A 14,558-nucleotide genomic window follows, 5' to 3' on the forward strand; every position below is an offset into this window, starting at 1 on the left:
TGGTCAGCATGGATGATTGGACTGAAGGGTCTGTTTCGTGCTGCATATCTCTATGACCCTATGACTCAAAAAAAGATAGTGACATATAAATCTCTCAGCCAAATTTTGTTCACTCATAAACGGACCGACTATTTACTGATACAGAATTCTGCAGATAAACCACTGGCGCTTTGACAAATTGGACTTAATTGATTTGTGAAGCTTGACAGGGGATTTGATCACGAGTTTCATAGTCAAAACAAATGTTGTCCTCATTTGATGTCGAAACAAACCTACCCAACAAGAATTCTTCAGAAAAGTGACAATCAGGCAATCTGACCAACCTCCCCACCTCCCCACCTTTCACTTCCCTAATTCTGGGGAAGACAAAGGTAGTAGCCCTACAACTAACCCTGATGGTAATCACTGAGGATGGGATCAAAATTCAATTTTCCTCATCTATGTGGTTCAATTATTCACTGGATAAATTACTGAGCAGCCTAAGACATAGGAGATGCTGGAGAGTTTTTGCAAACACTTCTCAGGAAATAAGTAGAATATTTCCCAGAGATTTCATGAAAAGATGTGACAATTACATCAATCCTTTTAAAATGACAATGCTGTTTCATAATTTCAAGTAATTAGTCTGTGTACATATATTAAACAGAGCAGATTGCTGATGCGCGAATGAAATTGAATTAGGCATAACAATTTTTAAAAAGCACTACTGGAATCATTCAGCTATTACAGTTCTGGAATATTGAGCTGCTTTTATTTGACATTCATTTAGAATGAATTCGATCTACTCATCTTCAATCAACCAGCTTCCAAGACTATACTGCTGAAGTTTAGATTAGATTAGATTAGATTACATTACAGTGTGGAAACAGGTCCTTCGGCCCAACAAGTCCACACCGACCCGCCGAAGCGCAACCCACCCATACCCCTACATTTACCCCTTACCTAACACTATGGGCAATTTAGCATGGCCAATTCACCTGACCTGCACATCTTTGGACTGTGGGAGGAAACTGGAGGACCCGGAGGAAACCCACGCAGACACGGGGAGAACGTGCAAACTCCACACAGTCGGTCGCCTGAGGCGGGAATTGAACCCGGGTCTCTGGCGCTGTGAGGCAGCAGTGCTAACCACTGTGCCACCATGCCAAGTTGACCTTATGAATCCACATCAACAACAATAAAGTTTCTCAAGTCTGTTATTTTGTGACCAGAACAATAGTCATCTAAGTGCCAGAGGCTAGCTCAAGCAATCCTGGTTTCTTTACTGACATACTGCAACAAATTCCAAGAGCATAAGTACACCCACATCTTAGCTTCTTTCTGCAATTATTAGTCTTCGTTGCCTCAGAGATAACAAGAAAAAAAATTACAGTGGGTGGATTACGTACCATGTTATTTAAGCTCATGTATGCACCTTCCGAGAAAATTGTTTGCATGTATGCAACGCTTTAGAGTAGGCTTCATGAGGGAATGTGTGGGTAACGGGACACAATGGTGAAGAAAAAGGAAGATGAAAAAGCACAGAAGAGGCAGTAATATGGAGGAGTACACAACAGCACTCACAATAAATTAGCTCTAAGGTAGCTACGTTGGAGTCACAGAAAAGAAGGTCCTTTCAAAATGAACCAAATATTGCAGTGCTTTTATTTTTGCTTAAATCTGATACTGATACAAAATCTATTTCAAGTCTCAGTTAGGCATCAAATGGTCCTTCTGACGGATACTGTATGGTTATTTTGTTGATTAATCTGATTTCCATGTTGGTACTGCTTTATTCAAGCACAGATGCATGGAGACAATATGTACTTACACTGCTATCTGTTGAACAATCATCAAAAATGCCTTCCAAGGATTTCTTCAGTGTGGCCTCATTATCACCAAACAACTACAAAAGAATAAAATATTTTGTTACTAACACTTAAGACTTTCTTTACATTTTCTCTCTTTCATCTTATTTTTCTTTACTCCATTTTTTTTGTTATTTACTTTTTTTTGTTTGCCTTCCATATTTCTGCCCTATGCCAACCATTGTCAAGTGAAAGAAATGACCAAAGATATCAAAATTTGATAAATTCCAGGTATGAAAACTTTTGGCATGAGCCAAATGCACAAGACCACACTTTGCACTAAAAATGTAAAGATAGCCACGATTTAAATCACTAAAATTGGCAAATGGCACAAAACTAGGAAGTGTGAAGTTAAAAGAGGCAGCTCTAAGGTTACAAAATCATGAACAAATGGATTGGTAAAATATAAAACATTGCATGAGGAAATGTTAACTACGTAGCATGTGTACTCCATGAATGATGCTGAAACAGATAAGGAAATAGAGACACACTGTACCTCAGAGACATAGTTATACAGCATGGAAACAGACCCTTCAGTCCAATCTGTCCATGCCAAATATAAAACAAATTTAAACTAATCCCACCTGCATGCTTCTGGCATACATTCTCCAAGCCTTTCCTACTGATGTGCTTCGCAAAATGTCTTTTAAACATTGTAACTGTGCCCACACCGACCACTTTCCCAGTAAGTTTATTCCACCAATGAACCACTTGGTGTAAGAAAATTTGTCCCTTGTGTCTTTTTCAAATCTCTCTCCTCACCTTAAAAATGTGTCCCCCAGTCTTGAGATTCCTCACCAGAGGGAAGAGAAAATTACCATTAATTCTATCTGTATCCTTTATTATTTTATGAGACCACCCCTCAACCTCCTATACTCCAGTGAAAAATGTTTCAGCATATCCAGCCTTTCTTTATAACTCAAACCTTCCCACTTCATCCTGGTAAATCTCTTCTGAAACCACTTCACCTAAATAATATCCTTCTAATGACCAGCTGAACAGAACCGGACGCGGTACTCCAGAAAGGCCTTGACCATGTCCTGCACAACCTCGACATGACTTCCCAACTTCTGTACTCAAAGGACTGAGCAATTCAGGCAAGCGTGCCAAATGTCATTTTAACCATATTGTCTGTATGTGACGCACACTTCAAAGACTTATGTAATTGAACCCAAAGGTCCCTCTCTTGTACAACACTGTCCAATGCCCTACCATTAAGTCTAAAAACTCTACTCTTATTTGTTGTCCCAAAATGCAATTCCTATTTATCCAGACTGAACTCTATCTGCCATTTTTCAGCCCATTGATCCACTAATAGAGACAGAGACGTACACCATGAAAACAGACTCTTCGGTCCAACCCATCCATGCTGACCAGATACCCCAACCCAATCTAGTCCCACCTGCCAGCACCTGGCCCATATCCACCCAAACTCTTCCTATTCATATACCCATCTCATTGCCTTTTAAATGTTGCAATTGTGTCAGCCTCCACCACTTCCTCTGGCAGCTCATTCCATACATGTACCACCCTCTGAGTGAAAACGTTGCCCCTTAGGTCTCTCTTATATCTTTCCCATCTCACCCTAAACCTACGCCCTCTAGTTCTGGACTCCCCACCCTAGGGAAAAAACTTGGTCTATCTACTCTATCCATGCCCCTCATGATTTTATTAGCCTCGAGAAAGATCACCCCTCAGCCTTCGACGCTCCAGGGAAAACAGCCCTAACCTATTCAGCCTCTCCCTACAGCTCAAATCCTCCAACCCTGGCAACATCCTTGTAAATCGTTTCTGAACCCTTTCAAGTTTCACAACATCCTTCCAATAGGAAAGAAACCAGAATTGCACGCAATACTCCAAAAGTGGCCTAACCAATGTCATGTATAACCGCAACATGACCTCCCAACACCTTTCCACAGTACTCTGACCAACAAAGGAAAGCATACCAAACACCTTTACTATCCTATCTACCTGCGACTCCACTTTCAAGGAGCTGTGAACCTGCACTCCAAGGTCTCTTTGTTCAGAAACACTCCCTAGGACCTTACCTTTAAGTGTCGAAGTCCTGTTAAGACTTGCTTTCCCAAAATGCAGCAGCTTGCATTTATCTGAATTAAACTCCATCTGCCACTTCTCAGCCCATTGGCCCATCTGGTCCAGATCCTGTTGTAATCTGAGGCAACATTCTTTGCTGTCCACTACACCTCCAATTTTGGTGTTATCTGCAAACTTATTAACCAGACCTCTTATGCTCACATTCAAATCATTTACATAAATGATGAAAAGTAGTAGACCCAGCACCGATCCTTGTGGCACTCCACTGGTCACAGGCCTCCAGTCTGAAAAACAACCTGCCACCACCACCCTCTGTCTTCTACCTTTGAGCTAGTTCTATATCCAAATGGCTAGTTCTCCCTGTATTCCATGAGATCTAACCTTGCTAATCAGTCTCCCATGGGGAACGTTGTCAAACACCTTACTGAAGTCCACATAGATCACATCTACTGCTCTGCCCTCATCAATCCTCTTTGTTACTTCTTCAAAAAACTCAATCAAGTTTGTGAGACATGATTTCCCACGCACAAAGCCATGTTGACTATCCTGAATCAATCCTTGCCTTTCCAAATACATGTACATCCTGTCCCTCAGGATTCCCTCCAACAACTTGCCCACCACCGACGTCAGGCTCACTGGTCTATAGTTCCTTGGCTTGTCCTTACCACCTTTCTTAAACAGTGGCATCACATTAGCCAACTTCCAGTCTTCTGGCACCTCACCAGTGACTATTGATGACATAAATATCTGAGCAAGAAACCCAATAACTTCTCTAGGTTCCCAGAGTTCTCAGGTACACCTAATCAGGTCCTGGCGATTTATCCACTTTTGTGCGTTTCCAGACATCCAGCACTTCCTCCTCTGTAATATGGACATTTTGCAAGATGTCACCATCTATCTCCCTACAGTCTATATCTTCCATGTCCTTTTCCACTGTAAATACTGATGCGAAATACTCATTTGGTATCTCCCCCATTTTCTGCAGCTCCACACAAAGGCCACCTTGCTGATCTTTGAGGGGCCCCATTCCCTCCCGAGTTATACTTCTGTCCTTAATGTATTTGTAAAAACCGTTTGGATTCTCCTTAATTCTATTTGTCAAAGCTATTTCATGTCCCCTTTTTGCCCTCCTGATTTCCCTCTAAAGTATACTCCTACTGCCTTTATACTCTAAGGATTCACTCGATCTATCCTGTCTATATTTTACATATGCTTCTTTTTCTTAAAAGAACCCTCAATTTCTTTAGTCATCCAGCATTCCCTGTACCTACCAGCCTTTCCTTTCACCCCAACAGGAATATACTTTGTCTGGATTCTCGTTATCTCATTTCTGAAGGCTTCCCATTTCCCAGCTGTCCCTTTACCTCCGAACATCTGCCCCAAATCAGCTTTTGCCAGTTCTTGCCTAATACCATCAAAATTGGCCTTTCTCCAATTTAGAACTTCAACTTTTAGATTTGGTCTATCCTTTTCCATCACTGTTTTAAATCTAATAGAATTATGGTCGCTGGCCCCAAAGTGCTCTCCCACTAACACCTCAGTCACCTGCCCGGTCTTATTTCCCAAGAGTAGGTCAACTTTTGCACCTTCTCCAGTAGGTACATCCACATACTGAATTAGAACCTTTTCTTGTACACACTTAAATTCCTGTCCATCTCAACCCTTAACACTATGGCAGTCCCAGTCTATGTTTGGAAAGTTAAAATCCTCTACCATAACCACCCTATCATTCTTAGGGATAACTGAAATCTTCTGACAAATTTGTTTCTCAATTTCTCTCTGACTATTAGAGGGTCTATCATACAATCCCAATAAGTTGATCAACCCTTTCTTATTTCTCAATTCCACCCAAATAACTTCCCTGGATGTATTTCCGGGAATATCGTCCCTCAATATAGCTATAAATCCCACTCCCCCTCCCCTGTTGCCTCCCTTTCTGTCCTTCCTGTAGCATTTGTATCCTGGAACATTAAGCTGCCAGTCCTGTCCATCCCTGAGCCATGTTTCTGTAATTGCTATGATATCCCAGTCCCATGTTCCGAACCATGCCCTGAGTTCATCTGTCTTCCTTGCACTGAAATAAATTGATCAAGATCCCCTTGTAATCTTAGAAAACCTTCTTCACTATCTACAATGCCACCAATTTTGGTGTTGTCGGCAAAGACTTAGTAGAGTCAAGATAATTACAGATCAGGAAGTCCAGCAGTGCAACCATAGTTCATCGATTCAGAGTTACACACTCTCCCCTCAGCATCTAATTATTTCTTCTTTTATTTTTATATCGACTTTGGCAGAGAGAATAGATGAGATAAATATCATTTATATGGAAAAAAGTCTGCAGAAAGCCACAGCATTGAGGGATTTGGGAACCCTTGTGCATAAATCATAAAAAGCTTGCAGACAAATTCAGCAGATAATTGGGAAACAGAAGGAACGCCGACTTCATTTGAAAGGGAACAGGCTTAAAAATAAGGAAGCCCTGAAGAAGGGCACATGCCCGAAACGTCGATTCTCCTGCTTCTTGGATGCTGCCTGACCTGCTGTTCCAGCAACACATTTTCAGCTCTGATCTCCAGCATCTGCAGTCCTCACTTTCTCCTTAAAAATAAGGAGGCCTTGTTAAAACTATACAAGACCTGGAGATCAGTTATTTCAAAGGGATGGTAAAAACACAGGTCCGTCACCGTCTGAGGGGTAGAATAGCCCATATTTCGGGCAGGACCCTTCGTCAGGATGAGGGAGGGGGAAGGGAGCTGAGAATAAATGGGTGGGGGTGGGGTTGGAGGTAAGGTAGATGGGTAGGCAAGAGGTGGATCCTTGTAGGTGGTGATTGTGATAGATCGGTGGGAAGGGTGGAGCGGATAAATGGGAAGGAAGATTGCAAGGTCGGTCAGGACAAGAGGATGGTACCTAGTCAGAGGATTCGATTTGGGATGGGATGGGGTGGGGGTGGGGGGGGGGGGGGGTGAGGAGATTTGGAAACTGGTGAATTTAACGTTGAGACCACGTGGTTGTAGGGTTCCAAGATGGAAGGTGAGGTGTTCTTATTCCAGTTTGCAGGTGACCTTGTTTAGCAGTGGATGAGGCCCAGAATGAATATGTCATCGGCAGAGTGGGAGGGGGAGTTGAAATTGATGGCTACTGGAAGTGAGGTTGATTGGTGTGGACAGAACAGAGATGTTCCCTAAACCAACTTGCGATTTTGCGCTTGGTCTCTCTGATGTACAGGAGACCAGATTGAGAGCAACGGAGGCTGTAAATGAGGTTTGAGGACGTGCAGGTAAATCTCTCTGGATTTTGAATGATATGCAAATCTCTACATTGGACAGACCAAAAACAAACTCAAGGGACCGTTCAGGGAACAGCTCTAGTCCGTACACACCAACCAATCTCACTTCCGGTGGCCATCCATTTCAACTCCCCCTCCCACTCCCCCCGTGACATGTCCATTCTGGGCCTCTTCCACTGCCGAAACAAGGCCAACTGCAAACTGGAGGAAGGGCACCTCAACTTCTGCCTTGGGAGCTTACAATCTCACAGCCTCAATACTGAATTCAGCAGTTTCCAAATCTCCCCACCGCACACCCGATCCCTGATCCAATTCTCCCACTCAGCATCGCCCTGTTGACCTGACCTACCTTTCATCTTCCTTCCCACCTATCCACTCCACACTTCCCACCAATCTCATCACTTCCTACTTGCATCCACCTCTCGCCATCTCACCTACGTTTGCCCCAGCCTCCTCCCCACCTTATTTATTTCTTAGCCCCCTTCCAGTCCTTAAAGGTTGTGCCCAAAACATGAACTCTCCTGCTCCTCAGATGCTGCCTGTCCTGCTGTGCTTTTTCCAGCGCCACACTTGATTGATTTTAACATCTCCAGCATCAGCAGTCCTCACTATCTCCTGCTTCAGAGACATGACTCGTTTGCAACACAAAGTGATGCGAATAGCACAAAAACGATTCCTGCACTGGCTGAGGTAACCAAGAACGTCTCTTTCTCAAGCTCTTCCCACAACTGAGGTGTGGCGATCTTCAGGTTAACCCATGCCAGTTGTCTCTCTTTAATGAAAGACTAATCCCATGGTCCTCTGAGACCACAGTGACTTTATTTTACAAGGCACAAGTCAGACAACACAAAAGAATACTATATTAAGTCAAGGAACTGTGATTGCTGGAAATATGAAACAAAAACAGAAAGAACTGGAGAAACTCAACAGATCTCGCATCATTAGTAGGGAGAAGAGTAGTCAAGATTTCAAATCTAGTGATCCTTCATCAGGATGGCAACTGTTTTTCTTTCATCAGATGCTGAATGTCTCCAGCACTTTCCGTTTTTGTCCAAGAATACTGTAAACAGTTTTGGTTCCCACAGCTAAAGAAAGATATACTGGCATTAAAATAGTCCAGAAATGTTTCACTAGGTTGATCCCAGGTAGATTAGATTGAATTAGATTCCCTATAGTGTGGAAACAGGCCATTTGGCCCAACAAGTACACACCAACCCTCTGAAAAGTCATCCACCCAGACCCATTTCCCTCTGACTAATGAATCTAATACCACAGGCAATTTAGCATGGTCAATTCACCTGACTTGCACATCTTTGGACTGTGGCAAGAAACCAAAGCACCTGGAGGAAACCCACGTAGACACGGGGACAATGTGCAAACTCCACACAGACAGTCGCCAGAGGCAGCAGTGTTAACCACTGAACACTGCAGCTCCGATGGAGGGTTGGAGGTTTGTCTTTTTTGGATATGTTAAGTAGCTTGGGCCTGTATTCATTGGTGTTGAGAAGAATGAGAGACAACATTACTGAATCATACAAGATTCGTGGGGGATTTAGGATGTTGCAGAGAGGTTATTTCACTTTGAGAGAGCGTTTCGGACTGGACAGCATAATCTCAGAGCAAGCCACCTGGTTAGGATAGAGTAAGAATTTTTCTCAGAAGGTAATGAATTTGTGGTATTCTTTACTGTGGAGGGCTGTAAAGCCTTAATTCTATTCAAAGCTGGAACAGACAGACTATTACTCAGTGTGGGAATCAATTTTTACGGGATCAAGACAGAAAAGTAGAACTGAGAATTATCAGATCAGCCATGATTTCAAGTGGCACAGCAGGCTTGAACTGAAAAGCCGACTCCTGCTCATACAATTGCAATGCTTTTGATTGGAACAAACAGCTGACTATTAGTACAACCATCGCTCTTCATTCAACCTTTTCCAACCTCTTTTTTCTGTTATTTTGGCCCATGTATAAAGGAAGTTAAAACGATTAACAACATTCCTTTCAGAAATGATGTAACACAACATTACATTCAGCATGATATTGCATTTCACGATTTTGACAATTTCATTTTTTAAAACTTAAAATATATTACTATTTAGATATTGATATCATTAAACACATCTCAATACAAATTAAATCCATGTCACACAATGCTACCACATGCATTTCTCCTTTCATCTCAGGAGGGTTAGCCACTCACCACAGATCAGACTATAGCACATATTCGTTCCTGCTCTCATCTGCTAAAACTGTTAACTATTCCAGGATCATCCTGACTGCATAGGTAATTCACAGCTGTGCTTCATTACAACTAGTCTGAAGGCCTTCTCTCCTATTTCTCGACTTTCACCGTCATCTAATGAAGAGCAATGAACATCTTTCTCTCTAATATTACAACCATCTGATCAGCTCCGTCTACCATGTGTTTCCATTTAATTTGTCCACAAGGCCAAACTCTCTCTAAAGCATCCTTGCGATCACCATGAACCCACATCATTATCTAATTTCCCTCCTAGTTCGAACCTTGTCCACTCAGAGATCATCTTGACCAGGAAACCGACATCCTTCTCCCTCAATCCTGTTTACCACCTAATTCCCTTGTTCGTTCATCGATTCAATAATTCTCTCTCTTAAGGCACTGTCCCTTTCTCCTTTAAATGTGCAGCCATTATTCTAGACAATCAAACTGTGTCCTCATTGCCCTGTCAAATTACTGTCACACTCTGACTTCCCTTTCTTCAATGTGCTATCACCTCTTAAATCAGTAGCCAATTCTCACAAAACCCAAAAGTTTTATTCCTGACACATCAAATTCCACATTCCATACAAACATTTACTGATTATAATGGGGTTATTTTTATACATTTTGCGCAATGTGGTGTCTTGGGTATTTGATTTGTGCCAAAATCGTTCACAGCTACAATTCATCCATCTGTTAAATCAAAGTCACAATTGACAATCAATGTGACTGCGCCCTCTTCACCTTCTTCACTCTGAAGCCTTTGGCAATGTTGACCACAGCATCCTCTTCCAAAACCTTTCCATCTTCCATTCAAAACTAGTTGCAGCCAGAGAATCACACATAATAACCTCTCTTCCTCGTCCCACACCATTACTTCTGGTTCAGCCCAAGCTTTTATATTGGGCATCCTCTTATTTCTCATCTACATTCTGTTTTTTGGTGATATCACCCATTTTCCACACCATCAATCTTCATATGTTAGCTGCCAAATCCACCTCACGACCATTTCTCTTGGCTCTTCCAAAAGCAAAATCAATTAAATATATCATACAGAAATTCTTTTGCTTTAGCTGCTGACACCAACTCTGCTCCCAAGCCATTGAATCAATTGCTTTCTACTATATTTACCTGAGGATGGACTGTTTGCAAACAGGACATCATTTATGTTTTCAAGAGGCATTTATGGCGACAAGCAACAGTTGAAAATTATTGTTTTCATATCACTCCATGTTCTTTCCATCCCTTCTATCTGTTCTTTCCACCAATACAAGACCCTCTGACAGCAGTGTTTACCTAATTCTCATCCCCTTCGCAAGTGCAATATTAATTATTTCACCATTGGTGGCAAGGTCTTGGATTAGTGAGGTGCTAAACTCTTAAATTCCCACTGTGAAACTTATCACCTTTAAGAGTATGTAAAACTTGTCTGTTTGATAAAGGCTTTGGTCATCTGCTCTAATACGATATGCTGTTCAATGTCGCATTTTGAATTGTAAAATTTTGTAAAGCACCTCAACATATTTAATACATTAAAAGGTGCTATATTAAACCAAGTTTTTTTGGCTGTTTTTGTTGATCTACATGATTTGGAGATGCCGGTGTACAAAGTTAAAAATCACACACCACCAGATTATAGTCCAACAGGTTTATCTGGAAGCACTAGCTTTCAGAACGCTGCTCCTTTATCAGGTAGTTGTGGAGTATAAGATCGTAAGACACAGAATTTATCGCAAAAGTTTGCAGTGTGATACAACTGTAATTATGTATTGAAAAAGACTTGGGATTGTTTGTAAGTTCCTCATCTTTTAGAATGACCTCGTTGGTTTCAGTTCTTTCATATGTAAATCGCAGAACTTGTTTTTAAAGTTACATTCTCAAGTGAACTTTAACAATAGGTGTCATGTTGGCCCAGATAATGCATTTAAGGTGTGAGCTGCGCTGTGTGAGATGGTCTGTGCCATAATGGTCAGACTGATTCTAATCTAAAAAACAGATTGACAGACAGGGTCTACTTGAGTATATGGGTCTATAGGAGAGTGTGCGCCTGTAAGAGAGTGTGCGTGCGCATCTCGTGTAATGGGGTCACCTGTAGTTGACATGAACTCAAGGTCCCGGTGGAGGCCACCCCCCATGGGAACCAAACTTGGCTATCAGCCTCTGCTCAGCCACTTTTCATAGTTGCCTGTCCCGAAGTCCGCCTTGGAGTACAGTCACCCGAAAGTCCACGGTCGAATGTCCTGGACCTACAGACATATACACACTCTCATACACTCCCACACTCTCACATGCACCCGCTCACAGACATCTACCCATTTACACTCTCACAGACACTATTTCACAGACACTATTTCACAGACACTATTTCACAGACACTATTTCACAGACACTCCTAACCCCTGCACACCCACCCCCACACAACACACCCACATAGACAGACAAATTTGTGGGGTGAATTTGTACTTGCAGAACTACATTTTACTTGGCTCAAAAACTGCATGAATCCATGTAAGATTCTGTAAATCTGTTTGTTTTTTAAGATTACAATCAGTCTGAACATTGTGGCACAGTCTGTCATGTCTGTCCAGATAATGCTCACACCTTAAATGCATTATCTGGACAGACATGACACCAACTGTTAAAGTTCACTTGAGAATGTAATTTTTAAAAATGTTTTGTGCTTTACATATGAAAGAACTAAAACCAACATGTTCATTCTAAAAGATGAGAGACTTAACAATCCAGGTCTTTTTCAATATATAATTTCAGTTACATTCCACTGTAAACTTTTGCTATAAAATTCTGTGTCTTACGATCTCATACTCCACAAACACCTGTTGAAAGACCTGCTCTCCGAAAGCTAGTGCTTCCAAATAAACCTGTTGGACTATAACCTGGTGTTGTGTGATTTTTAATTTTGTTGATGTAGTTAACAAAAAAATTAATGATCACAATCAAAATTTTTTTATGTAAAGGAACATAGTAGAGATTAGTGAATTTCAGTTCATTTACTAACTCACTGTAAGACAAGGTTAAAAAAAAATCTGAAATGCATAGAAAAGAACTTTCATGATCAGTGTGTTTCTAGCCTCATGAAGACAGAAGTACTGCCAGATCATGTTCTTATGAACAAGGTCTTCTGTATATATTCCTTAACATAGAGGTAGGAGAAAGTGAGGACTGCAGATGCTGGAGACCAGAGTTGAAAAGTGTGGTGCTGGAAAAGCGCAGCAAGCCAGGCAGCATCCGACTGGCAGGAAAATCGACGTTTCGGGCACAAGCCCTTCTTCAGGAATGAGGCTAGTGTGCCAAGTGGGCTGAGATAAAAGGTAGCGGGGGGAGGGCTGGGAATACGATAGGTGGAAGGAGGTAAGGGTGAGGGTGATAGGCCGGAGAGGGGGTGGGGGCGGAGAGGTTGGGAAGAGGATTGTAGGTCAAGAGAGCGGTGCTGAATCTGGGGATTGGGACTGAGATAAGGTGAGGAGAGGGGAAAATGAGGAAGCTGGAGAAATCTACATTCATCCCATGTGGATGGAGGGTTCCTAGGCAGAAGATGAGGCACTCAGAGATGTGGCTGTGGTAGCGAGTCTGCTTCAGGACGTGGCTGAAGAGCTTCAGGACAGAGGAGATGATCTGGGGAGTGCAGTGAGAGAGGGACTCACTGAGATCTTCTGCCTAGGAACCCTCCAACCAAACGGGATGAATGTAGATTTCTCCAGCTTCCTCATTTCCCCCTCTCCTCACCTTATCTCAGTCCCAATCCCCAGATTCAGCACCGCTCTCTTGACCTACAATCCTCTTCCCAACCTCTCCGCCCCCACCCCCTCTCCGGCCTATCACCCTCACCTCCTTCCACCTATCATATTCCCAGCGCCGCCACCCCCCAACTACCTTTTATCCTAACCCGCTTGGCACACCGGCCTCATTCCTGAAGAAGGGCTTATGCCCAAAACGTCGATTCTCCTGCTCTGCAGATGCTGCCTTAACATATAGGTGTCAGTCACTCACTCACCTAACTTGCTGTTAGGATTTTGCATTAACTAATATCATTTTGCAGCTCAGAATCTAGTTATGCAATTGATTAATGTGCAGTAATAGCACCATGTGTGATGTAAACTGGATATTTCGTTCTCTTCTGCATCAGTCATCCTTCAGTAGGCGGACCAAGGCCTCACAGATCGTCTCACAGTTTTATCTTAGAGACAATGAGCATGCCAACTAACAACTAAAACAACTTCCACCTTTTTTTCCCAACTTGGAAAAATCAGAAATAAAGTGTACTATCCCCATGAAGGGGACAGATTGATTTGTTTTTTGTGATACTACGTCTGCCTTCCCAGACAACGTGAAACTACAAATCGTAGCTCCTGTAAAAACAAAATGTGGAAACACAACCCGGAATTAAAGGAAAGGAAAATTGTCCACAAAGATATTGTGAAAACAAGTGATTAGGGAAGGAAATCTTGGAGGCAAGACAGGCTTAAGGCAGCAAGTGCAGTTAACTCTTTATTAACCTCTGAAATAACCAATCAAGATACTAAGTGGCATCAAACCTTCAGAACCCAATGACTGGCAATAAATGCTTGATTTGCCAACAATTTCCCCCATCAAGACTGAATAAAAAATTGTGAATAACTTAAGCACTTATTCTATCCAAGAATTTTCATGGTTTGAGACTTAAAATTTAAAAAGCTGCAATGATCCTTTATTTCTAGCAGCAGTAGCTTGCATCTGACTAAAGGTTGCTGAGGAAAATGTTGCTAGGTAACAGTACAGATGATAATTTGTTCAGACCCATTTATACCAAAGCAGGTTATTCAATTAAATGCAAAGCCTTCCTACTTATTTTGAGAATGTTTTTTCCTGTTGACAACATATACTCCTTTTTTTCCTCTCATTCCCCTTCTTTTTCAATTTTTTAATTCCTCTCAATTTTGTTTTGCTTATATTTCTACTCAATTCTTCGTCAGTGCTCTCTCTCTCCATTGTAAAGCAATGAATAAGACTGCTTATACAGCAAAGAACAACCTACATACAATGTATTGATATAATTTTATTTAACTGTACAATAATTGGTTAGTTAGCCACTGAAAGGGCTTGGCAAGCTATTGACTGGAAACAAGTTGTT

At 41.9% G+C, this 14,558-nt stretch overlaps 1 protein-coding gene across 4 annotated transcripts in view; it reads right to left on the reverse strand.

Moving 5' to 3' along the window:
- Positions 1 to 14,558, reverse strand: part of tiam1a (TIAM Rac1 associated GEF 1a) — a 327,029-nt gene that overhangs the window by 146,210 nt on the left and 166,261 nt on the right. For all 4 annotated transcript variants that reach the window (XM_043700705.1, XM_043700702.1, XM_043700703.1 and 1 more), the window contains one exon: positions 1,811 to 1,885. In XM_043700705.1, coding sequence (XP_043556640.1) covers positions 1,811 to 1,885 — 75 coding nt within the window. Of the gene's footprint in view, positions 1 to 1,810; positions 1,886 to 14,558 lie in introns of those variants that run through there.

The sequence above is a fragment of the Chiloscyllium plagiosum genome, chromosome 12 (assembly GCF_004010195.1).
Source record: "Chiloscyllium plagiosum isolate BGI_BamShark_2017 chromosome 12, ASM401019v2, whole genome shotgun sequence".
NCBI classification, from domain to species: Eukaryota; Metazoa; Chordata; class Chondrichthyes; order Orectolobiformes; family Hemiscylliidae; genus Chiloscyllium; species Chiloscyllium plagiosum.